The 26,071-nt window shown below is 41.6% G+C and overlaps 2 protein-coding genes across 12 annotated transcripts in view; one reads left to right on the top strand and one right to left on the bottom strand.

Moving 5' to 3' along the window:
* The window catches only part of RICTOR (RPTOR independent companion of MTOR complex 2), a 189,001-nt gene extending 180,803 nt beyond the window's left edge, over positions 1-8,198 (top strand). For 6 of the 7 annotated variants that reach the window (XM_073343822.1, XM_073343824.1, XM_073343818.1 and 3 more), the window contains 3 exons: positions 1,514-1,637; positions 2,592-2,730; positions 3,330-8,198. In XM_073343822.1, the coding sequence (XP_073199923.1) occupies positions 1,514-1,637; positions 2,592-2,730; positions 3,330-3,404 (338 nt within the window). In that variant the 3' untranslated portion in view covers positions 3,405-8,198. The remainder of the gene's footprint in view (positions 1-1,513; positions 1,638-2,591; positions 2,731-3,329) is intronic. The other variant, XR_012158870.1, reaches the window with a different exon arrangement.
* Positions 8,199-18,796: 10,598 nt separating this feature from the next.
* The window catches only part of OSMR (oncostatin M receptor), a 66,117-nt gene continuing 58,842 nt past the window's right edge, over positions 18,797-26,071 (bottom strand). For 4 of the 5 annotated variants that reach the window (XM_073343814.2, XM_073343816.2, XM_073343812.1 and 1 more), the window contains exons 14-18: positions 25,863-26,042; positions 23,839-24,003; positions 21,790-21,868; positions 21,427-21,499; positions 18,797-19,838 (exon numbers count right to left, since the gene is read on the bottom strand). In XM_073343814.2, the coding sequence (XP_073199915.1) occupies positions 19,230-19,838; positions 21,427-21,499; positions 21,790-21,868; positions 23,839-24,003; positions 25,863-26,042 (1,106 nt within the window). In that variant the 3' untranslated portion in view covers positions 18,797-19,229. The remainder of the gene's footprint in view (positions 19,839-21,426; positions 21,500-21,789; positions 21,869-23,838; positions 24,004-25,862; positions 26,043-26,071) is intronic. The other variant, XM_073343817.1, reaches the window with a different exon arrangement.

Below are 26,071 nucleotides of genomic sequence, written 5' to 3'. Positions count from 1 at the left end.
TCCTTGTTGGTTTGTAATAATTTGAATTATTGTAATTACTTTACATATAAAGTAGAACCTTTCTAACTCAAACAGCGTATAATTCACATACAAAGGCAGATCTCCCACCTAATTCTGAGCAAAAATGTAGTGGGAAGTGTCATGTTGTGTGGAATGGTTCATGACCACGAATGCCAGCCTCAGGGCATACCGTCAAGCACCAAGGCAGAGATCCCAGACTGGTTGTGTGTTCTATAATTGGAATTCACCAACCCAGTAACAAATGTGAACTCTTAGAGTCGCATAGTCCACGTGGGTATTCCTGTCTTTCTTGCCACCCCAGCAAGCTGGATTTTATGATAGTTGGTTGCTGTGCAACAAGGGTCACACAAGATTCAGATTGCTTCCAGTCCCAAGAGACAAGTCACTTACCCCTGGTCAATCTGTACCTTAAATCTCTCACCAAAGACAACACTTGCAGCCAATCCAGTAATAAACTAAAGATTTATTAAGGAAAAAGAAATGAGAGCTATTACAAGGTTAAAGCAGGCAAGCATATATACACAAATGAGTTAGTGTGTGGTTCCAGTAGGTGACCGAGCTGTAGTAATGTCAGCTCTGAATGTCTTTTAGGGCTATCCTAGGGTGACCTTGTGGATGTCTGCTTCTGTTTCATAGCTCTGGCCCTGTGAGAGTCCAGATAGCAAAAGAGATGAAAAATGTTCTTGTCAGCTATTTTTATTTCCTTCTTCCAGAATTCATCCCATCAGCTTGAGCCCTTTTTCATGTAGCTGCTTCATGGTGTGAGGGGGCAATTAACAAAGTCTTTCTATACCGATGTTCCACAATGGCCCATTTAGTCTGGATGGCCTTTCTTGATGGGCAGGAGATGATAGCGTCAGCGCAAACATATTTTTGTGGTTACAAAGCAAAAACGTAAATATTACTTTTATAGCATGTGATAAAGGTATGATAAGTGAGATTATTGCATGCAGCAGTCTCACTTACAATACCTTTATCACATGCTATTTAAGTTTTTCCTAAAGACTCAACACTTTGATATAAGTCCAGTACCCATCTTATCCATACTAACACACGGGTGAAACAGCCTGGTTTCCAGCAGTGAATTTGTGAGTGCTTGGCCAAGGCCTAAAGCCGTGGCTAGAGCTGGTACCTGGTCTGCCAGTGCCACAGCAGGGACAGAAGTGTAGTTAGGTGTTGCATCTTTAAGACCTTGTTGTTGTAAAATATATTGCACAATATTTACTAGTTTACTTAAGAAGCTGTAATCTAACTAGTTAAAACTAAATTACTGTTGTGTGAAAATAAATAAAATAAATGAACAAAGTATATTTAGTGATTTTTGTTGGTTTTGTATTTTTTAGCTTGTGTGTGTGTGTGTTGGTAATTCACAAAATGCAGCAATTTTTGTGAATTAGCACAGTTCAGCTGTATATAGTACATGACACTTCCATTTAACACAATGAAACAGTGTCCTGATTGAAATTAATACTGTGGAATTTATTTTCCTAAGGAGTAAAGTCAATCCCAGATGATACACCAGTGTGCCGAATACTGCTGCGAAAAGAAGTCTTACGCTTAGTAATCAATTTGAGTAGTTCAGTAGGAACAAAAGGCCATGAAACTGGACTCCTAACGTAAGTAAAACATGTCCTTCAAACTATAGTTTTTACCAGCATTCAGTGTATATATCTTGTAAAATCGTAACTAATATTTTTTTTCATTTTTTTTCTCCTGGCTTTAAAAAGCATCAAAACTGATTTCATCATAAGTCTGTAGAGATGGGTTGGCATGATGTCTCAACTAAGTGAATCCAAAATTAGGGCTCAGTTTTTGCTTAATAAGTGCACTCTAAGCACTGCACATACTTGTTTTGGTATGGTTGTACAATTTTGTAGGAACTCTGTCATGCCTATGTACTGGTGGGAGTTAAGGACAGGTTGAGGGATGACAAACTTTAAGGACTTGCCTTTTTAAGATTTATTAATAAACCTTAAATTAATATCTACTTGTTTTCTCTGTGTCGTTTTCTTTCATAATAGTCCTTTAACCATTATGATATTTTGTGCATCTGATATGCAGTGGTTTTGTACATTTAAAAAAAGTGACTGCTTGAAGTCCTCATTGTATGAATTTTCTTAATGCTTCACTACATACAATGAGTGAGTGCCTGTTGCTTTTAATTATATACTGTACTATTTGGTTATAAACTACTATGCTGTGCTGTTCACTTTAAAATAAAATCTAGCCTCAGGATATGAATGGTGCTTTCCAATTTGAGATTTTTATTTGTATACTTGTATAGAACTTCATTTAATCTAAATTTCCCCTAATTGGATACAAAATATTAGCTAATGTAACCCAAACAGTATAATAATCGCTGTAGATCATTTGGATTAGGTGCTTCTCTTCTTACATGAGTTGATTTGTTTTGGCTCATCAAATTCAAAATTCTCAACTTCTGTTGTTGAAGAGATAAGTTTTTGTTAACCATTATGACCAACATTTAGCTGAACAATTTTTTAACAAATATATTATGATGGTTACGTGTGAGATTATATTAAAATTGCTTTCTTTTCCTAAATAATTAGCATTAAAGAGAAATTCCCCCAAGCGTTTGATGACATATGCCTTTACTCGGAGGTGTCCTACTTGCTAGCACACTGCACATTTCGACTGCCATCTCGAAGGTTCATTCAGGAGCTATTTCAAGATGTACAGTTTTTACAAGTAAGTTGAAGTGAAGATTTATTTGTCATGATCCTTGGGTAAGCTGCCCCTTCTGAGACCCTTTTGTCATCCCATGTGTACTCTTTTCAAGTGATAGGTCCAGGCCTCTACTTCTCTTTCGGTAGGACCCTGTAATCCAGCTACTGGATCTTTTGGTCTTTGAGTTACATCCCCAGGTTTCCAACCATGATATCTACTAGGCCCCAGTGGTCTTGGGAAGGGTTTCCTTTCGGGAGCCTCTGTTTAGTATGCAGTAACTCAGGAGCAGTTTATTTAAAACAAAGTATGATTTACTTGCCAGAAGGTGCACATCACTCTGAGACAGGGATTTAAACAGACATCTATTCTTATAGTGTCTTACCTATATTTGGCATTCCCTCCATGGTAAGTAACCCATCAACATATAGAGGCATGCACAATGTTCATAAAAAATAGGTATTTCCCAGTTCTTCACAGTATTAATTTCAAAAGATGCACCAATTGGATTCAGGCTTCATCGTGCTGTAACTGAAGTGAGCACTCATGCCAATTTTGTGGTTCTATGATGTGTTCGTGGTAGAACACCTGTAAGTTAATACTGCATCCTCTTTGCCCTTTAGATGCATGAAGAAGCAGAGGCTGTTCTAACAACACCACCAAAACAACCAGTAATTGACACATCCGCTGAATCCTGACCTCAGTTTTGTACAGTGCATGGTATATGGACTTGCTGAAAGCTTCAGACAACTTCTGATTGACTGGACAGCAAAGAGAGGAGCACCATCTCCTAGACAGTTCCAGAAATTACTGGTACATGAAGAGTGAATTGAAGACTCTTCTCAACAAAAAGGACTGCCCCAGCCCTCTGAGCCCTTGGGGAATTGTGATTCATTACCATAGTTTTAATAATAGTAGTTACCAATATATGCAAGAAACAAGCACTGAACGCCTGCACAGGTTTTCATTTCATTTTTAATACGACAGTTAAACAATATACGACAGTGTGCAGAGACCTCTTTTAAATGGTTGACTTCAAATTCTGTTCCAGATAAACAGAATGATGCCTTGTTTATTAACCCCTGGACGCCAGGAGTCCGGATACATGAGAGTATATCCCATTGCCAACAGTGGGGCATACTGTAACCATGGACACCAAGAGACTAATGTTGGCCCTTCTATGTTAGTTTTCTTAATGTTTGTAACACTACTTGAGGGGTTCATAACCTCAGATAGAAAGAAAAGCCTCCGTGAATCCGGGGTTTTCTTATATAAGTTATTTTAATGTTACTATAGTTGCAAGATTTCTTATTTTATTAGCACTCTCTCCAGTTTTGTGGCAATTACATACAACATGTTATCTAAATTGGTTAAGGATTTTCACTACAGTTTCTGATTTAAAAAGCAACAAATCCTTTTTTTAAATCAACTGAAATTTGATTGTTTTCCCTGTACATTATGCATGTGGTGTTTGGGATTTCTGTATTCATGCTCATGTATTGAGAACATCGGTCTTATTCTTAAATGAAAATCTTTAACAAGCATGATTTGTATCAGATGGGGTGAATACTGTATCAGCTAAACTAGAAAATATTTGATCATTGTTGCTTTTTTTGGTAAAATACATAGTAGTAGGTAATTTCCACATTCCATGGGAAACATTTTTCTAAAACAAATGTTTGCTTTAATTTTCATGTCTGACTGATCACCAGATAATGCTAATAATTGTAGCGAAAAGCCTTAAATACCAAATTTTGAAAGAGCAGTACTTTAATTTTATATTGGTGTTCTTTAGGATCTTTTGCACAATTTACTTGATACAATGACCGATAAATGGGTACAATAACTGCCTTCATCATGTTATTAGTGAGGTTGATAAATTGAGTGCAACCTAAAAAAAAAAATCTTTTATGTATCTAAAGAGATTTGGAAGCCTTGACAAGAATTAAATACAAATATATGCAAATCTGTATATACAGTAGCTTGGCCACCTTCATTAGAAAGCCTGATTTTGATATGTGAATCATTCAGCTGGACTGTATTAGATAGAACATCTTTTTAACCCATTCACTTTTACCTTTGTTATAATTAAAGTGTCAGATTAGATAGTTTAGATGAAGATAGGTTAAATTTATCCCAATATTTCATAACCCTCATGTTACCTTATTAAATAATGTGCTATTGGAGATTTCCATAGCCCTGTGAGCTAATAAGAGCAAAACACAGTTCCTAATGACATGTAGAATTAATTTTATCATATCGGAAATTCATTTTGGGGACAAAGCAATTTCATGTTGTTGCCTAACATTGCTTTGCAGAATTAATTTCACTGAGTGCACTGCATGTCACTCTATGCCAACACCTGACAGCAAAGCAGTTGAAGGGCTACAGACTGCTTCTCTCACAGTAAAATTTAGTTCCCTGAGTTTTTCATCTTTTTATGAGATCCCACTGAAGGAAAGAGCAGAAGGAAACCACTTTAACTCTTACCATCAATGACACCAATAACAGTATATTGTGTCTATGAAATATATTCGATAACGGAAAACATTACCCAACAGTAGTTATTTGGACTTCTCTGGTCTTAAGGAATAAACATTTCTGCAAAACCAAAATAACCACAATATAAGAAATAGTGATATAAACTCCAAAGCAAATAATGTAGTATTCCCATCAAAAATGGGATTAGCATATGTTATACAGTAGTTTCCAACACTACCTCAGTTAGGATAGAGTATGAACTCTTTGTTTTAAGAACTCTAGATGGTGTTAAATCAAATAAATCTGTTTATTTTTTGCAGTTAAGGCAATGTAAACCATTTATCCACCTTTATTTAAAAAAACAAAACTTTGTCAATGTTTTTATCTACAATATAGAAAGAACATTAGAAAGTCTCTCAATAAACAAAAAGCAAGCAAATGAAGATTTCAGTATACTTCTAAAAATTGATGCTACTCTGTTAACTCCTCTGTTCGCCGCCAGGTCTGGATCTCCACCCTTGAATGCTTATGTATTTTGAAGTACTCAATTATGTGGGGAATCATTACACCAAGAAGTTAATGTATGGAAACATTGCTAAAAATTTAAGGGTTGATCTCAATGGTAGCAGAAGATTAATTTTTCAAATATCTATATCAATGTTATTAGATTTCAACAAAATATGCATAATAGATGTAATGTCAGTTCTGTAAGCTTCATAGATACAGCATTTCTAGAACTCACATTTAGTTCACACTAATTTTTAATGTTAATTGACAAATGAAGGGGTACTGTATGATTTGGAGTAATTTGTGACATTTGCATTAGTTATAAGCTGTGAATTTTGAATTTTAGAGTGAATTTTCAAAATATCCTTTTGCAAAGTTCCTAATTTAAGAGCATTTATTCTGCTCCTTTAATATCATTTAGGTATATTTACATAAAGAGAAAAATAAGAATTGTAAAATGCAGCTTATTTTAGACCTAATTGAAAATCCTTATACTTAATTCCCCTCCTGCATTTTAGAAGGAGACAAGAAGCTGACAGACTCTGCCCACTCTGTATCTTTCCAAACCTAAAAATTTGTAATGCTGTTTAACATCTGCTAAAGCCTATAGCATTCAGTTACAGTATTTGCATTTTAAGTATACTCACAAGAGTTGCATTTGCTGTGACTTAGAACTCATGAATAAATCAATATTACAGTATAGCCACAATGTTCAGAGGAGGGTCCCTGAAGTTAAACACCTAAAGCCATATTTAGGCATCAGATTAGAGGTCCAATTTTCAAAGGTGTTGAACACTCCTAGCTCTCTAATGTCAAGGAAAGTTGCAGCAGTTCATCACTTATCTGTGGCTAGGTGTGCACATTCAGTAATTTTGGCCATTGGACATAAAGTATGTGAGAAACAGAATAGTGCTCATCAAAGAATTTTACTGTTTAATCTGACCTTAAATATTTACCTACAGATGTCTTCTGATTTTTGTTATGACACACTAAAATGATAAAGTATTCAATAGTTTACACCATAAAAGCTTACTTGTCTAGAGATTTTGGAGGTGGGGGTGACTTGAGGGTTGGGTTGAAACACTCAGAAGTAAGTTGCATTTATGTACATCTTAAAGTATGTTCCAGGCAGCAGTGAGAAATCATTCATATATTTTACCATTATTCTTAGAAACATATGCAGTGATCTTGAATGTGAATCTAATTTATGGTGAGAGGGAGTTGAACAAAAAACAGTAACGGCTATGATAGTAGTATAAAGAAGAGAAATAATTATTCTAGAAATAGTTCTAAAACATTTAGAGAATGAGTAATGAGCGACGAAGTTTTCAGATGCTTCCATTACAGTCTGCACTGTAATCCACAGTTGTTTTTCTAGATTTGGGCAAATTTATGTAACATTGTAAAGTGAATGTACATTCATAATGAGGAATCCTCCTTCATGGAAGAAGTTTAGATTAGGTTTGGAAATGTCTCCTGTAGCCGTCTACTCATACCCTTTCTGCTCTTACACAGAAGGTTCTAACGAGTTGTGCTTCGCTGTGGAGGCAGCTGAAAAGATTCTGTAATCTTTTTCGGTTACATTCACTTATACCACTCTGCTTATTTAAAGGCATACTAGTAGTGAAAGTAAAATCCTAAATTTATGAAAGACCTTTGGGAACATGTTAGAAACCGTGTTAGTTTTCCCCTTGGCAGGAAGTGGGAAAGGTTAGCCTTTTGTTTCTTCAATTTGTTTATTAGCTCCATGTTCTGATTTCCTAGATATTTTTGTTCACAACAGATTTTTATGTTCATTAAAGAATGTGGATTTTCTTTGGACTGTTTTTGTAAAATAGGCGGATAGCAATGCCACAGCATGCAGAAATTGCACATTTTGCTTGACTTGCTTTGTAAAATACACTATTTAATTTGAGAAATGTAATTTATGCCAAAAAAGTGTAACTTGCCATTTTGCCACTGAATAGGTTGTTTTAGCACAAAATGCAGTGTCTTAGGGGGAAAAGGCAGACATTTTGTAGATGTAGTTGAAAAAATGTTCCAATATTGGCTGTCAGTATCCCTAAAACTGCATTATAAGAGATGATGTAAATTAGTCTTTCTGAAGAGGGAAGGGATTGTTAAAATCTCAAGACTTATTTTCCCTGCCCCATGTGGTTTCTTTACTTTTATTATTATTATTATTATTTAGTAATACGCTGCTACATATTTGGAGGTTCTAGTGTTTGTAGGTCACTGAACAGACATTGAAATCTGATTTATATTGTATACCTGTAACATAGAAAGAAAAAGTATTTATATATTTTCCGTAAGAATATTTCATTGAGCTGTGTATAATTTAAACAGAGGCTTGTCTCATCATGGCTTTGCCCACCTTGATCTTTTTTTGTGTTTTTTGGTTTTTGTATAGTGCGTACAGTTCATGTTCATGGGCATTAAAAGCCTCCTGAAGTATAATCTTATCAAAGGGATGCATTGTTAATAAAATGCTTAAATTACTTAAATTTGTCCTGGTGTCTTAACTACCTCTAAGCACTGGAAATGAGTTGGAATTTCTTATTATACAGTGTATTTGAGTTACTAAATATAACTAGAACAACTTAAATTTTCAAATGAAAATTGGGCAGAAATGCCCATTTGAGGAAAAATTCCCATTTTCCGAAAAATATTTTAATCTATTTTTATAAATTGATGAATCAACTTTAATTTTTATCACTTAAATTACAAATTTTCATAAATGATTTTTGAATTTTGAAAAATGTTTAAACAGTTTTAACCATATGATCTTTTACTTGTGGTAATTACCAAAGTGGTTTTTTGGAAAGTAATTCAAATTATTAAAAATCACTCTTGAAAGTTTCCTATTTTGGAAATGAATGATAACATGTTGATATATTTCAAAAAGCAAAAAATTCCATTTTGAAAACTAAATGAAAATTTCAGATTTTTTTTTAGTTTTTGACCAGTTCTTAGTATAACCCATAAAGAAATTTTTCCATAATAGTATAGATATCAAGTGACATAGGATTCAACAGGATATACTATACTGGTGTATAGTTTTTATTACAGTGTTCCCACTATTCTTTGACTAATATGTCATTAGAAAATAACACAAAAAGGATTATCCTTGCTTGGATATCGGCTTACTAATGCTTGACTGTTTTCATATCGTATCTTATTTTGAAGTACAATTAATTTATGTGATGTGGCTGCCATTGGTCTGGACTAGTGGGTGGGTTCTCTTCATTTCTGAGGTAAGTGATAACCAGTCTTGATGTAGGATTTTCAAACGTCCTCTTGGCAAACAGTGAAGCTTTCCCAGTTGTTCTGCAGTCCAGTGTGTGTCTCAGTTCTTGACATCTAGGCTACTCTCTCTCTGCTGCTGATGGAAACAGATCAGAGTTCTGGAGTCGCATTGTCTGGCCATACTTCCACTTGTTTCCAATTTCTCTGCCTTTGTGGCAGCATGCAGACAGCTCCCACCTTCACTTCTGCTTGGAAGGTGTGGGGGACTTCTTTGTCAAAATTTGGGGCAGTGGTGATCTCCCTCTCAGCCCCTCCTCTTCCCTGGCCAGTTTTTTAGCTGGGTGTTGGAACTCCTGAGAGCTGCAGTTGCAGTGCCTCCCTGCAGTGCCTCCCTTGCTTCTCTGCAACTTCCAGGTATGGGAGAGTAGCCTAAAAAGCTCCAACTGAAATCCATACAGTGCTCCATCTGTTAGACTGCCCTCCTGAGGCTTGGAAGACAGTGAGTTGTTCCCAGGCTGCACCCAGCCTTCTAGATCTAACTCTTTTAGGTCCAAGGGCTATGAGTTGGACAGGCATGTGGGATCCGCTACTCACTAGAGTTGCTGTGATTTCAACATGGGTAAAATGAACCAGGAGTCAATGGGCAGAGCAGGTAAAGGCTCCGAGGACAAGGAGGACCCCAGCCAGCTGACTCAAGGGGTAAGTCCCAAGGGGCCTCTGGAAAACAGGGCAGACTTTGCAGGGTAACAAATCCCTCCCTCCTCCTCCTTCCCCTGACCCCCAAGTCCCAAAATGGGTCCTGAGCATACTGGGGAAAGAAGCAGGGCTCATAAGCACTTCCCAATTTGGCCGGGAGGACTCTAGAAACTTTTTCTCTTCCACATCCCTGGGGGAATGGGACACAGCAGGGGAAGACTCAGGAGGAGATCTTTTGAGATCAGGCTCTCGGCAATGCTAGCTGCACAAGTCTTCACCAAAGCCGCAACAGCTCATAAGCTCTCTAGGTAAGCTAAAAAAAAATCAAAGGATGCAAAAAAAGAGGAAGAAAGTGTAAAAAGATCTAGGTGGTATGAGTCCTCTTCTTTTTTCCCCCTCCACAGAGAATGGTGACTTGTCAGGCTCTGACTTTGATCAGGATTGGGGAAAGCCTTCCCCTGTCTCCCCCCACCATGAGAAATTCAGGGCCATATACCAACAAGGTTGTATCTACTATTCAGATTCAACCTAAAAAAATCCCAAGAGTAAGCCTCTGAGCCAATTTCTCCCCTCAAAATACTCCCCTGAGGCTGTGATTCCCCTACCTTCCTCCTTCGAGGAAGTAATCTGGGAAGAATGGGGTAAGCCAAACAAGGGCAAGCATGTTATCAGAAAGGATCTTGGGTTCTGTAGGATCTAGGAATGAAAGTTCCAGTTACTGAGATACCAAAGGTTGACCCTGCCGTAGCATCCCCCTCTCAAGATATGGTTCTATCTGAAGGATCCCATGGATAGAAAAACGGAGGCTACTCTCAAAGGCTTTGAGGTCTCCCTCAGAGAGTCCCTGACTGCTACTTGCTTTCTTAAGACATCTTTTTCCTGGCTGGAAGATTTCTTGAGCCATCAAGGCTAGAGGTCACCCTGACTTTGGATCTATTTAAAGAAAGTTTCCCTCATTGGACACAATGAATCTCAACCAAAGCTATGGCCACGAGCTCAGTGACCAGGCATCACATATGGCTCAGTCCTTGTGGAAGATGGATAGACGCTCAAAGCTGGTGCTGTGCTCTGCCAAGTTCACAGGAGCCCTGCTTTTTGGAAAGAAGCTAGACAAGGCAGTGGCAGACAATGCTGCAAAATCTAGAGAGTCCCTCCTGACATCACACCATGCCTTTAAGAGAGAGTAGAGACCAGTTTTCAGATGAAAGGGCTCCTTTTGGCCTTCATCCTCACAGAACTACCAACACAGAGACAGCAGGTTCTCCAGAAAAAGCTGTAGAATCTTGGTTTGGGAAGAAAGCCAAGCCCAAGGGAATTCTGCTGCTCCCAAAGCCTCTTTATGACAAAGACTGCATAGGTTTCCACCAGGAGCTGAAGCCTAGGGGCAGGATTTCCCATTTCTGGAGGAAATAGATCAGTGAGCCAGGGATTGTCCCTTGAGTTATAGGCTCCACCCCATCTGTTTTTCATTCAGCTCCCCCATCTCAAATGACCCTTTAAAGCAAGGTCTAGTCCAGAACAAAAATTTTCACCTCCTGGATATGGGAGTAATAGGGACCATTCCCTCAGAAGAAAGAATCTCAGTGTTTGTGGTGTTTAGATGTTGCTTGTAATTATTAGAATTGGGAGCACTGGCTGTTGGGAGTCTGAAAGGACAGGAAACAGGAGGGAGGAGTTGAAGAGGCTGAGGGAGAGCTACAGAGGGTGCAGCAGCAGCTTGGAAAAGAGGTTTCCACTTTAAAAATAAAGTCCTGTTGAAGTTTGTTAGTACCTTGCCTGGCTACTACAAAAGTGTTCTTCTCCATATTTATCATTCAGAAGTGTTGGGGGGAATCCAATCCATTCTAGATCTCAAGAGGCTCAGAAAGTAGATGAAGAAAATTAAGTTCTGAATGACAGGTTTCAGAGTAACAGCCGTGTTAGTCTGTATTCGCAAAAAGAAAAGGAGTACTTGTGGCACCTTAGAGACTAACCAATTTATTAGAGCATAAGCTTTCGTGAGCTACAGAGCTGTAGCTCACGAAAGCTTATGCTCTAATAAATTGGTTAGTCTCTAAGGTGCCACAAGTACTCCTTTTCTTTAAGTTCTGAATGGAGACCCTAATCTCTGTGGTGTCATCACTGTCCCAGGGAAATTTTCTGACTTTAGTAAAAAAAAAAAAAAAAAAAAAAACCACAAGGGGTCCTTGTGGCACCTTAGAGACTAACAAATTTATTTGGGCATAAGCTTTTGTGGGATATAACCCATTTCATCAGATGCCCCTACTCTACTTGCGCTACATTGATGACATCATCATCATATGGACCCATGGAAAGGAGACCCTTGAGGAATTCCACCTAGATTTCAAAAATTTCCACCCCACCATCAACCTCAGCCTGGACCAGTCCAAACAAGAGATCCACTTTCTGGATGCTACAGTACAAATAAGTGATGGTCACATAAACATCACCCTATACAGGAAACCTACTGACTTCTATACTTACCTACATGCCTCCAGCTTTCATCCAGACCACATCACACGATCCATTGTCTGCAGCCAAGACCTCAGATACAACCGCATTTGCTCCAATCCCTCAGACAGAGACAAACACCTACAGGATCTCCATCAGACATTCTTAAAACTACAGTACCCACCTGGTGAAGTGACGAAACAGACTGATAGAGCCAGAAGGGTATCCAGAAGTCACCTACTACAGGCCCAACAAAGTAACAGAACACCACTAGCTATCACCTATAGCCCCCAACTAAAATCTCTCCAGCGCATCATCAAGGATCTACAACCTATCCTGAAGGACGATCCGTCACTCTCACAGATCTTGGGAGACAGGCCAGTCCTCACTTACAGACAGCCCCGCAACCTGAAGCAAATACCAGCAACTACACACCACACAACAGAAACACTAACCAAGGAACCAACCCCTGCAACAAACCCCGTTGCCAACTCTGTCCGCATATCTATTCAAGGGACACCATCATAAGACCCAACCACATCAGCCACATCATCAAGGGCTCATTCACCTGCACATCTACCAATATATGCCATCATGTGCCAGCAATTGCCCTCTGCCATATACAATGGCCAAGTCTCTACGCAAAAGAATAAATGGACACAAATCGGACATCAAGAATTGTAACATTCAAAAACCAGTAGGAGAGCACTTCCATCTCACTGGGCACTCAATAACAGACTTAAGTTGCCATTCTTCAACAAAAAAAAACCCTTCAAAAACAGACTTCAAGAAGAAACTGCAGAACTGGAATTAATTTGAAAATTTGACACCATCAAATTAAGCCTGAAAAAAGACTTGGAATGGCTGGGTCATTACAAAAAATAATTTTCCCTCTGTTGATACTCAGACCTTCTTGTCAACCGTTGGGAATGGGCCACATCCACTTTGATTGCATTGGCCTTGTTAGAACTACAAAATGTAATTTTCCCTCTGTTGATATTCACCCCTTCTTGTCAACTGTTTGGAATGGGCCACATCCACCCTAATTGAATTGGCCTCATTAGCACCGATTCCCCACTTGGTTAGGTAACTCCCATCTTTTCATGTGCTGTATATTTATACCTGCTTACTGTATTTTCCACTCCATGTATATGATGAAGTGGGCTATAGCCCATGAAAGTTTATGCCCGAATAAATTTTCGTCTCTAAGGTGCCACAAGGACTCCTGTCTGTTTTTACTGATACAGACTAACATGGCTACCCTTCTGAAACCTTTCTGACTTCAGTGGACCTGGCAGATGCATATAGCCACATCCCTGGCAGACTGTGCTATCACAGGTTCCTAGGGTTTTCCTATAGCAGGAAGCAATCTCAATATCAGATGCCTCCCATTCAGCCTGTCTTGAGCCCCACATGTTTTTACAAAGGTGGTGGTGATAATCATAGCCAGACTCAGGTTTCAGGGGATCCATCTGTACTTGTTCCTGCATGACATCTTAATCAGAAACAGCACACGCTGTTACATCCCTAACCTTGAATCTCCTGTATGCGAATGGCTTTATTATCTACCTCGAGAAAAGCGCCTTGATTCTGTCCACCCAAATAACTCACTTGGGAGTGGACATAGATACCTTGATAGCAAGGATATATCCCTCTTCTAGAGAGGTTCCAGAAGGTTCAAGAAGACCTCACATTGTTTTGGAACTGCAGGAGCGCCCACTATTGCAGTGAAAATTCAATTGCTAGGCCTTCTAGTATTGTGCGTAGGGATCACTCCATGGGACAGGGCTGTGCATAATCACACATCAGGTGCCTTCAAGGCTTCATCTTCAAGGTATGGAACCCATTTCCCAGAATACCTGAAAGATCAAATAAGGATTCCGGTACAGGTGATCAACTCCTTAAATCAGTGGTCAGCCCAGGGCAATGCCTGCCAGAAAATGCACATATGCCTTCCAGATCCCCTGATCCTGACAACCGATGACAGTCTGGAGGGCAGGGGAACACACCTGGCATCCCAAACAGCTCAAGACATCTACAACATGGAGGAAAGGACCCACAACATATAGCTCATAGAACTATGCAGTCAAGCTTGAGCTTACCCAAGGTTCATTCCAGCCTAGAGAGGAACCAGTCGGATAACATGACCACAGTCACATATGTGAACAACCACAGGAGAACAAGATGATCAGGGTTACATGCCAGAGCAATGGAAATCATGTAATGGGCGGAGCACTCTCTCGTCTCTCTGAGGGCAGTGCATGTAAAGGGAGACCTGAACCAGAAGGTGAACTGGCTCAGCAGGCCCAAGGTGAGCAATTCTGAATTGTGCCTGTATCAGGAAGTCTTCAAGTTAATTGTCCAATCTTTCAGCCTACCCTCAACTGACATATTCACAAACCACATGAATGTGACAAGATCAAAGTACTTCACCAGAGGAGTGGACCCCAGATCCAAGGAGACAGATGCACTATCACACAGACGGCCACAGGGCCCCCTCTGCATTTCCATCCTTCCCATTATTAGGGAACGTGGCCCAGAAAATAAAATGAGAACAGGTGACGGTAATATTGGTAACCCCACATTGGCCAAGGAGACCTTGGTTTTTGGACTAGAGCTGAAATAGTACTGCCACTACAGCTTCCAAAGAGACAGGACTTCCTCTCACAAGGTCTTCTGCTTCATCCAGACCAAACTGGCTGCATCTAACAGCCTTCCTATTGGAAAGGGAAGCACTAGTACTGTTGGGTCTGTCGTCCAAAGTCATCAGATCACTTATTTCATCTAGAAGACTATCAACCTTGAAAGCATACTCTGTCTGGACCAAGTTTTGCAGAACATGAAGCAGCCAGAATTCCTGGATTTCTAGGGCTTATCTTCAATTTCTTCAAGAAGGCTTTGATGAAGGTCTCTAACCAAGCACTGTCTACACTATGAAATTAGGTCGAATTTATAGAAGTCAATTTTTTAGAAAGCGATTTTATACAGTCAATTGTGTGTCTCCCCACTAAGCTCATTAAGTTGGCAGAGTGTGTCCACAGTACCGAGGCGAGTGTCAACTTTTGGAGTGTTGCACTGTGGTTAGCAATCCCACAGTTCCAGCAGTCTCCACCGCCCATTGGAATTCTGGGTTGAGCTCCCAATGCCTGATGGGGCAAAAACATTGTCGTGGGTGGTTTTGGGTACATGTCGTCAGTCACCCCTCTCTCTGTGAAAACAAGGGCAGACAATCGTTTCGCGCCTTTCTTCTGTGTGGGCGCCATACTGCTTTCAGCAGACGGTGCAGTAGGGCTGCAACCGCTTCCACTTCCACTCTGCTCTCCTGGTGGTCTCGCAGGTCCTCTATATGACTGTTGTCATCTGCCGCTTCCGCTGCAACTCTGCTCGGCTGCTCTTGTCTCGCCATACCATGGCAAGCGTGCAGCCCGCTCAGCTGTTGTGTCCTGGCAGCAGACAGTGCAGTAGGTCTGCAAAACTGGTCATCCAAACCACCGCTTCCCCTGCAATTCTGCTCTCCTGCAGACACCATGCCACAGCAAGCATGGAGCCCACTCAGCTCACCATGGCAGTTATGAGCATTGTAAACACCTCATGCATTATCATGTAGTCTATGCAGAATGTAGTCAGGAGCTGTTCAACTACAGGCTGAGCAAGCGCAGAATGGTGGTAGAATGTGCATTTGGACATTTAAAAGCACGCTGGTGCAGTTTACTGACTCAGTTAGACCTCAGCAAAACCAATATTCCCATTGTTATTACTGCTTGCTGTGTGCTCCACAATATCTGTGAGAGTAAGGAGATGTTTATGGCAGGGTGGGAAGTTGAAGCAAATTGCCTGGCCACTGATTACGCACAGCCGGACACGAGGGCAATTAGAAGGGCACAGCAGGGCGCGCTGCGCAATAGAGAAGCTTTGAAAACTAGTTTCATGGCTGACCAGGCTATGGTGTGACAGTTTGGTTTGTTTCTCCTTGATGAAAACCAACCCCCTTGGTTCACTTTACTTCCCTGTAAGCCAACCGCCCTCCCTTCCCCCCTCTTTGATCACCGCTTGCAGAGGCAATAAAGTCATTGTTTCAAATTCATGCATTCTTTATTAATTCGTCACACAAATAGGGGGATAACTGCCAAGGTTGCCTGGGAGGGGTGGGCCCGGACCTGGGAGAGGTGGGAGGGGGGAAGGACAAGGCCACACTGCACTTCAAAACTTATTGAATGCCAGCGTTCTGTAGCTTGGGCAGTCCTCTGGGGTGGAGTGGTTGGGTGCCCGGAGGGGCCACCCCCACTGCGTTCTTGGGCGTCTGGGGGAGGAGGGCAGTTGATTACACAGGGGCTGCAGTGGTGGTCTGTGCTCCTGCTGCCTTTCCTGCAGTTCAACCAGACACCGGAGCATATCAGTTTGATCCCCCCAGTAGCCTCAGCATTACATCCTGTCTCCTCTCATCACACTGCTGCCACCTCTCCTGTTGCTCCAGCCATTTGTCCTTTCACGTGTCCCTCCTGTCCTCATGTTCATTTTGTGCTTTTCTGGACTCTGACATTGTCTGCTCCACAGATTCTGCTGGGCTCTTTCAGTGTGGGAGGACTGCATGAGCTCAGAGAACATTTCGGCACGAGTACTTTTTTTTGGCTTCTTATCTGCGCTAGCCTTTGGGACGGAGATGCTAGTGGCAGCGTTGAAACATTTGCAGCTGCAGGAGGGAAAAAAAGGGAGAGTAAAACTGAAAAAGACACACTGGCCATTTAAAAGGAGGGGCTGATGTTTTCAGGTTAACGTGCAGCACAAACCCAACTAAACCCTCCCCACGCCCAATTTTCTGGGATGATCACTTCACCCCTCCCCTCACCACGTGGCTAACAGCGGGGATGATTTGTTTTCAGCAACAGGCAAACAGCCCAGCAGGAGCGGCCACCTCTGAATGTCCGCTTAATAAAATTCCCCTATTGCAACCAGGTGACCATGAATGATATCACTCTCCTGAGGATAACACAGAGAGCTAAAGAACGGATGTTGCTTGAATGCCAGCAAACACCGGAACCACATGCTGCCAGGCTTTGTTATGCAATGATTCCAGACTACGTGCTACTGGCCTGGCACGGTAAAATGTCCTACCATGGAGGACGCAATAAGGCTGCCCTCCCCAGAAACCTTTCGCAAAGGCTTTGGGGAATACCTCCAGGAGACCTTCATTGAGATGTCACTGGAGGATTTCCGCTCCGTCCCCAGACACGTTAACAGACTTTTCCAGTAGCTGTACTGGCCGTGAATGCAGCCCAAGTCTTCAGGGCAAATTAATCATTAAACATGTTTGCTTTTAAACCGTGTATTATATTTACAAAGGTACACTCACCAGAGGTGCCTTCTCTGCCTTCAAAGTCCGGAAGCCCAGGTTGGGAGGGTATTGGCTGCAGGGTGATAAACAGTTCCTGGCTGTCAGGGAGAACTGTTTCTCCACTTGCCTGGTGTGCGCTATCTTCAACCTCCCCCTCCTCATCTTCCTTGTCCCCAAAATCCTCATCCCTGTTGCATGAGACTCCCTTGCAAGAGTCCACGTACAGGTGTGGGGTAGTTGTAGGGGCACCTCCTAGAATTGAATGCAGCTCATCATAGAAGCGGCATGTCTGGGGCTCTGACTCTGAGTGGGCGTTTGCCTCTTTGGTTTTTTTTGGTAGGCTTGCCTGAGCTCCTTAAGTTTCACGCGGCACTGCTGTTAAAGCCTCTGTCCTTCATGCCCTGGGAGATTTTTGAAAATATATTGGCATTTCGTCTTTTGGAACAGAGTTCTGATAGCACAGATTCATCTCCCCATACAGCGATCAGATCCAATACCGCCCGTTCGGTCCATGCTGGAGCTCTTTTGCGATTCTGGGACTCCATGGTCACCTCTGCTGATGAGATCTGCACGGTCACCTGTGCTGATCAGCTTGCCACAGTGGCCAAACAGGAAATGAAATTCAAAAGTTTGCAGGGCTTTTCCTGTCTACCTGGCCAGTGCAGCCGAGTTGAGAGTGCTGTCCAGAGCGGTCACAATGGAGCACTCCCGGAGGCCAACACTGTCGACTTGCATCCACACTACCCCAAATTTGACTCTGTGATGTCGATTTCAGCGTTAATCCCCTCGTTGGGGAGGAGTACAGAAATTGATTTTAAGAGCCTATTAAGTCGACAAAAATGGCTTCGTTGTGTGGACGGGTGCAGGGTTAAATCGATCTAATGCTGCTAAATTCGACCTAAACTCGTAATGTAGACCAGGGCTGAGCTGCAGACTGAACTCAGCAGTCAGAAGTGAGGGTGCCTGGGCCCTAAGCTTAGGTAAAATTGAGATGTATGTAATTCTTGTGTTAAAACACCCTTGCTCTTGTTATGCTTTGTTTCTACTGTTGAGATGAAACAATCCTTTGTTTCTGAAAAGGCCATTCTGGGTCCTGATATTCACTTCTGATCAGAGTTGCTGCAGGGTTTGCAAGGCCGAACCCAGTTGGGCAATCATGATTGGTACACAGAAGGAGGGCTGTTGCCTGAGATTCAGTCTTAGAGTGAGAGAATCATGGGATTCCCCCTAGAGGCAGGTGGTGCTAGGCCCCATGCCCTAGCACCTGAAGGGGTGCACTCAGAGAGCCCAGAGAAGGGTCAAAGGTGCAGCTAGTGCTGTGTACCACAATAAATTCCTTTAAACACTTAGCCCCCAGAATGAAGGCTTCAGCTGATCTTTCATGGCAATTTTTTTTTATTACTGTTATGTGGAAAATTAAATAAACACAGTTAACTAACATTCTGACCCCAACCAATCAAAGCCAGGGAGTTCAAAGTTAGGAGTAATGTTCCATGCTGAGGTTCACAATACATGCCTTCTATGCTAGCGTCAGCAATGCAATAAGTCCATGCCGGATAATACATGTGAAGGGTGTCCCTTGGCTGTGATCAGAGAATGAAAATGTTCTCTGTTGTAGTTTAGTGACCTTGCACAAATCATGGTGCATCTTATCTCTCGCATTCATAGATTTTAGGGCCAGAAGAGACAGCTGTGATCTGAATGTGTAGATACAACAGGCCATACCATCTCACCCTATAATTCCTACTTAATGCCCTTAACTTCTGATTGAACTGCAGCATATGGATTGTTTAAATGTGCAGGTCAGTTTTTAATGCCGGCCTGGAAGCAATAACGCTGTTGAGTTGCTAGAAGTAGAGCTGTCCTGACTCTGAATGCCTTCATCAGATGTAGATGTGACCAGCTCTGAACCCAAGACTGTTTGTATTTTGTAACTTGAATGTTCTATGGGCTCAGTGAAATGGGGCAAATCACTCAACTTAGCCTCAGAACGAGGTACTTCCATTTGTGAAATATATCTCAAACTACCTTCTCTCTCAGTGATTTCTCTTAATGATGTGACAGTGTCTTCACTCAGAATTTCAATGTAATGCTGTGGCTGGTACAACAAGATAGACAACTGTGGCTCACTCTTTTCTGACATCCACAGGTTCTGATAGAGGCTGGAACCAAGTGCAGTCTGGGAAGAATAGGCTAAGTTTTCAAATGAAGTGCAAGCTTCTGGAGCCGACTGTGTGCACATCAAATTTCCCACTTCATTTTGAATAAAATACACCCAGGAAGGATTGATAACTTTGCTTTCACTTTCTAAAATAGTCCCATGGCTCCTCAGCTGTAGTGTATTGGCTTCTGATGTATTCTCCAATACTACAGTATCAGGAATGCAGTCACTTAGCTTCAGTACTGCTTCAGAATTAAGCTGCAGAGCAATGAGAAGACAGTTACTTTAGAACAATGAAAAATACACTGACTAGGTGAAAAGGGAATGATTATTTTAAGCATTTTTAGAAATGTAGAGTAAATTCGGTATAGTCAGAATTTTTACAAGATGTATAGGATCAGAGGGGGAGGGCATACACATCATTCTAGTTCGCTGGAAGTTTGATCTTCAGCTGGATCTAATTACAAGACAGTTTTGGAGAGCTCTTTTTCTCATCTCAACAGAGGAAATTTGCTGAGCAATGAGAGACCATGCCCCTTTGAACAGATGTACAAGTTCTTAAATTAGTGTCCGTCATGTAACACTGCAAACCATAATTAAGACTACAACTGAGGGTATGTTTACACTTACCATTTAAAGCGCAAAAAGTCCCTTTTTTGCGCGAAAACCACGGGAGCATCTACACTTGTTAATGACTTTTTGCATTGAAACTCAGAAGTTTCACTGCAAAAACAAAATCACCTTCACGAGAGGCATACAGCTCTTACCACTGTTCTTTTTGCGCTGCTGTGAAAGTGAAGACACATTCTACTATTGTAAACCCCTTTTGACCTCCGAAGGATATCCCACAGTTCCAAAAGCGACCACTCTGTTCAGCACCTCCTCTGCTCTGACACACAGACATCTGCCCCTTCCCTTGTAAGCCCTGGGACGTTTGAAGCTCCCTTTCCCTTAGTTTGTAGATGTGACGGGGGAAGCAGCCAGACAGCAGGAGATTTTTTAAAAAATGCCACAGAAGAAACAAGAAAGTAATGGGGCTGCTGGGACATGAAGCACGGCAGCACGGGACCCAGAATGCCTTCCGTTCGCACATCCCCCTTCCGACAAGACCTATTGAGAGAGCTGCATTGTGGGATAGCTGCCCTACAGCGCTGCTCTCATTGGCGATGGAAGTGCTGGTAGTGTAAACACTCTCTGACACCTGAGGAATTGAGTGAGTATACAAACCAGCGCTTTACTTTCACCAGTTCCCTATCACTGGTGAAACTTACAGCGCAAAAACTCTGTAAGTGTAGACATATCCTGACTGTGTTAAACCTGTCTGGGGGGCTTGTCCTTCTAAAAATCCACAAGGAACATAAACATTGGCAGGTTAAGTTCTCCCAGAAGTCTAACTTCTTGCTGTAGCAAACATCAGGAGAGGGAGCAGCAATCATGCATAGTTTACTGGACTCCCATAGTCAAGATGTAGTGCATGTCTCAGAGGAATAGTCAAATTTAAGCTCTAATTTTGAAAGCTAAGATATCAAAGGGCATTAGAAGGACTTTGCTCTGACAGGTCTGAGAGTGTGGAAAGAGCTTTTATAACTTTTGAAGTAACTGTCTAGAGCCTATCCTTGCAAAGACAGACTTTAAAGCGTAAACTAATCACTACAGAGTCATGTCGATGGAAAATGGAGACTTTTTTCAACCAAAAGTAAAATTAATCAGACAAGCCATTTGTAAAATGAGCATCATTATTAAAAATAATTGTCAATACAGAAAGAAAATTCTTCTAATACATTTTGCTGGACCTTAGTTTGAGAATAGAAAAATTAAAGTTATTGGATTTGTCTAATGACTTCACCTTTAATCCATTAAATGAGAGGACTTGGCTCTTGTTAGGATTGGGAATTTCAGGATAACAGCAATCCTTCACCCTAGAAAAACACAGACAAACAAGTAAACTTTGTTCTCTTCATTTGTCAGCATTCATTCTCCCTTCACCTTTACAGCAGGGCTAAGATTCTTACAGAAATAAGTGGAGATGCCATGTACTATACACCACAGCAAGCCAAATATTCAGGGCATCCACTTACTAAGACGCTCAAAGAGAGAAATGAAGGAGGTATTATGAAGGGGGGTTAAATAGACAAACAACAACTCCATTTTGAATTAAAACAGACCATTTCTCTATTTACAGAAGGAAAATGTATTGTAATGAACTTACCACTTGATTTTCCAGAAGCACACAGCAGTTATTACTACAAAAGGAATGATCACTAGCAGAACTGGAAGGTAAATCTTTGCTATGAAAGAAAAATAGTATTTCAAAAAACAGTTTTCTAACTTTCCCTTGTTTGAATCAATACAATTAGAGCTTCTGGGATAAAAGATCATCTTTAAATCAAGCATGGATGTCTTTCTAAAAGATCTGCTCTACCTCGACTACCTGTCACTAGAGCTGATAACGGAATCACTTGATGAAATTCTGTGCCCGGCGTTATGCAGAAGGTCAGACTAGATTATCATAATGGTCCCTTCTGGCCTGCAAATCTATAAGTGAACACATGTATTTTTTGGCATTTATTTTTATTGCCAAAAGTTCAGCTTTACCAGTCCTTTTATTTTTTTAATTGCCTTTTACTTACAGACACCATCATTTTACCTGAGTTGATTTGCTAACTATCAAAGATTTCAAGGAGTAGCTATGTAAATAAATACCCTCCCGTTGGCTATGTCTTCACAGCAAAAAAAGGCGTGTTTTTATGCTGAGATTGCTATCTTGCAGTAAAATCCCAATGGAGACAAAGCATGGGTAGTTCTGACCTCGATGTAACTGCTCAAGTTCAGTCCCCATGTCCCTCTAGGAGCTACCTCAAGCAGCTACACTGAAGCAAAACCTGCCTGTGCCCTGTCTCCACTAGGGTGCTACACTGAAATGGTTACATCAATGTAAAAATTACATTTTTGGGTGGGGGGGGGGGGTTGCACTGAAGACACTTACTTAGCAAAGCACTTAAACATCTCTAGTCCATCTATCCCTGTGCAAGAAAGAATTGCCGTAAATAGGACGTAAGGACATGCTTAACTGCTTTAGTTAATGGGGGCCAAAGGCCCCAATACTACAGTGTTCCAAGTGCCAAAGCAAGGGAGTTGAGGGAGCTCAGCACCAAACCGAAGTGAGTCCCCAGAGCTTAAGTGTCCACAACAGTTACCAACGGAGTCATGCAGTGGTGTAACGAAGAAGGAAATTGAGTTTTGATATTAAATTAACCAAGGGGGGACAGAAGGGATGGCTTCTCTTGGGACATTTTTAAGTGTTAGTTTATGGATTTTTATTTTACTTCTCACTGGTTTTGGTTAGGAGACCTTGCTTTTACATACAATTCACTAGCTGTCGGGGAGGGTCTAGGCACTGAGGTGTAATGGTAGTGCATGCTGCTCCGTGTAAAATGTACGGCTCTCATGCACTAATCCACTCTCCACCTCTTCTGAGGACAAAGCTGGGGAGTTTCAGCTTGGGAACACAAGTCCCAAGAGTGAGATTCTGGTGTGATATCTTCAAGCGAACAGAATTACAGGTAAGTAATTAATTACTTTTGTTTTTCTGGATGTCTAATTTGGCCACAGTTAGTGAGCATGATTCTAATGCAGCAACCCTTCTTTGGTCACATCTAGCATGGAATGCAAGAGTTGGTGGATTTGTAAGCCAGTTTTTCATACAAACCAGTGTTAAGAAGTCTAGAGCTCTTATTTGCACAAAAATTAGCTACATGGTCATGAAAGCAACAGCCAATATATGCTAAGTTTTATATTCTTCTATAGTTTATAAAATTAGCTGGAACTAAATAAAATTCCTCTCTAATATTTGGAGAAGAGGACCAGGAGTCAGCATTCCTGGGTTCTCGTTTCAACTCTGTCACTGGTTCCATTCTGTAAATGAGCCTCAGTGTTGCTATCTGCAAAGTGAGTATAAATTTGCTTAGCTACCTTACAGGGGGATTATGAGGTTTAAATAACATGGTAAAATGCTTTAAATATGCGGCAATGTTTCTAGGGTGAAAGGAGCTATTCAAGTACTATAACATTTAATTTGGCAATTAGTATTATTTGACTGCATCCATTAATAAATCTTCTAACTGGGATCCTTCTCAAATCCATTCATCTCTACCTAATCTTTTTAGAAAACAAGCCAGCAGTGACAGGTGCTAATTTCCCTTCTTGCCCCCCTCCTCTGCTGGCTCCTCCAAATCATATTTTCATTTTCTAAACTCACAGTCATGTAGTGTATCTACGTTTATATAGGCATCAATGGGGGTCTCTCCTCCTCCAGTGTAAGCTTTAACTGCCAGTGCATATGTTGTTTCTGGCATCAGGTCTTTCACCACGTATCTCTTTTCTTCTGGGTTTTCTATAGTGTATTTACATAGGACTGAACCATCTATAATCAAAGGAGATGTTACAAACCATTACTCTCAATTGTTTTTTAATATGCATTGCCTTTCAGGAAGGGGGATATGCTTTAGCTCAGTGGTTCTCAGATTTATTTGATCGCGTCCCCGTTCTTTGTGTCTGTAGTCCTTTACGTCCTCCCAGCTCCCACCACACAAATACACATGCTGCTGCCCAGCTCTGAAGGCAGAGCAGAGAATGGCAGCTGCTGGCCAGGCGCACAGCTCTGAAGGCAGCGCTGCCGCGAGCAGCAGCAGAGAAGTAAGGGTGGCACATTGCTCCCTGGAAGCCTCCCAGCTTGAAGGCAGAGCGGCTTCTCATACCCCCACAGAATACATTCCTTTGAGAATCTCTGCTCTACCTCATTACTGCTGGGTTGGATGGTGCCTCTTCTGATTGGACTGGAGATAGCAGCAGCAGTGTGTCTCAGAGAGCCAATCCAATAGGGGACCAGCCACCAACTTCCTGTCAGAAGTCTCTGCTCCTGCCAAGCTACGAACTCTGTTTCCACTTCCACAATTCACTTACCTTTTGCTAGTAGCTTTTCAGCAGGTTTTGTTTTCTTGGTCTGCCTCTGTCCATTTTTTCTCTCTGCACCCTCCATCCCCCACCCCGCAACACCTTACTGGTAGCTGAGAGGCAGAAATGCGTTCAATACAAAGGACACAGAGAAACCAGGGCTAGCAATCTGTTCCCACTTCAAGTGTTTCTTAGCCACATCCTTCATCCTTCCCAGCCTCAACGCCGGTTCTGCCTGAGATAACAACCCCCCTGCCCCAGCCCCAATCAGTACCTCAGATGGGGAGGTGGTTGGGCTTTGCTCTTACACCCTTCCTGGGTGGGAATATTTGCAAGTATGTACAGTTACAGTAGTGCCAACTGTTCCACAGTTAATCTTATTCTGACAGGATGTTGGTGGGCAGGCCCCTGACAGCCCAGGGTCACACAGACACGCAGCTTTACCTGACACCAGTCCCCTCAGAAGAGGGGAATGGACCTACAGATGGTGAATCAGGACACGGTCCATGTTGGAGAAGAGAAATCAACAGGTAAGAATAAACATTTTTTTTTTTGCGTTCAGTGGGAGGGTCTGAGAATTTGGCTGCACTGAAATTTTGTCATCTCGAGTAGAGTTCAATGTGAGACAAGAAAATCAGAGACGATATGCCAAGTAGCTCCATGCTGCAAATGCTTAACACAGTCCCCAGGTCAGCTTCACCACTAGACAAACAGGCTGTGTAGAGCAGAGCTACGCACATCTTCATTTAATGGAATAAATGGGGAATTTTCACAGAGCCACAACCCTAAAGCTATGAAAACATCAGCACACAAATCGGACCCAACTACCTCTAAAAAATCCCCACTGTCATAATAAAACTGATAGCAGCTTCTTTGTCTATCTTCCAAAAAGAGAATGAGTGGGAATTTTGAAAACTCTGCCAGAGCTCAGTTCATCAGAGATGAAAACTCAGTGCCGCACAGGGAGCTGATACTGCAGCCATTCCACCTGTGAAGTGCACTTTGAAGTCAATGGAAGCTCCCTGCATAATGGCCTACAAAATGAGGCCCTATGTAATCTTCTGTATATTGGTAGAGTCCTGCTTCTGTCAATTAAAAGCACTCTACACTCAGTTCTTGGAGAGAAGGCAACAGCTACCTCACTTTAGAGGTCAACATCATTCCATTTATTCCCCAGTGTGTTTATCTGCCTAACATGCACGTGTGAGGAACTTTTCAGGAGGCTCCAATTTATTGATCTCCTGAGCAAAAAATCTGCAGCTTTTCACACATTTCAGCATGTGATGGATTGATGGGTGTGCAGCTTTCTGGGTTCAAAGAATCAATTACCTGAAAGAGCATGTTTTGCTGATCCCTTCAAACTGCATTCTTCTTCCATGGTTTTCACATAAACATGATAACCTCTTATGAATCCAGGCTGTGACTCATTTACGGGATAAGAATCCCAAGTTACGGTCACAGTATGGGAAGTCATCTCAGCTATTTCCCCTTGAGGGTTAAGTCTAGGAGCTGGAAGGAAGGAAATTGACAAACATGTT

This window comes from Lepidochelys kempii, chromosome 5, assembly GCF_965140285.1.
Source record: "Lepidochelys kempii isolate rLepKem1 chromosome 5, rLepKem1.hap1, whole genome shotgun sequence".
In the NCBI taxonomy this organism is placed as follows: Eukaryota; Metazoa; Chordata; order Testudines; family Cheloniidae; genus Lepidochelys; species Lepidochelys kempii.
This window is presented reverse-complemented; position numbering and strand designations above follow the sequence as displayed.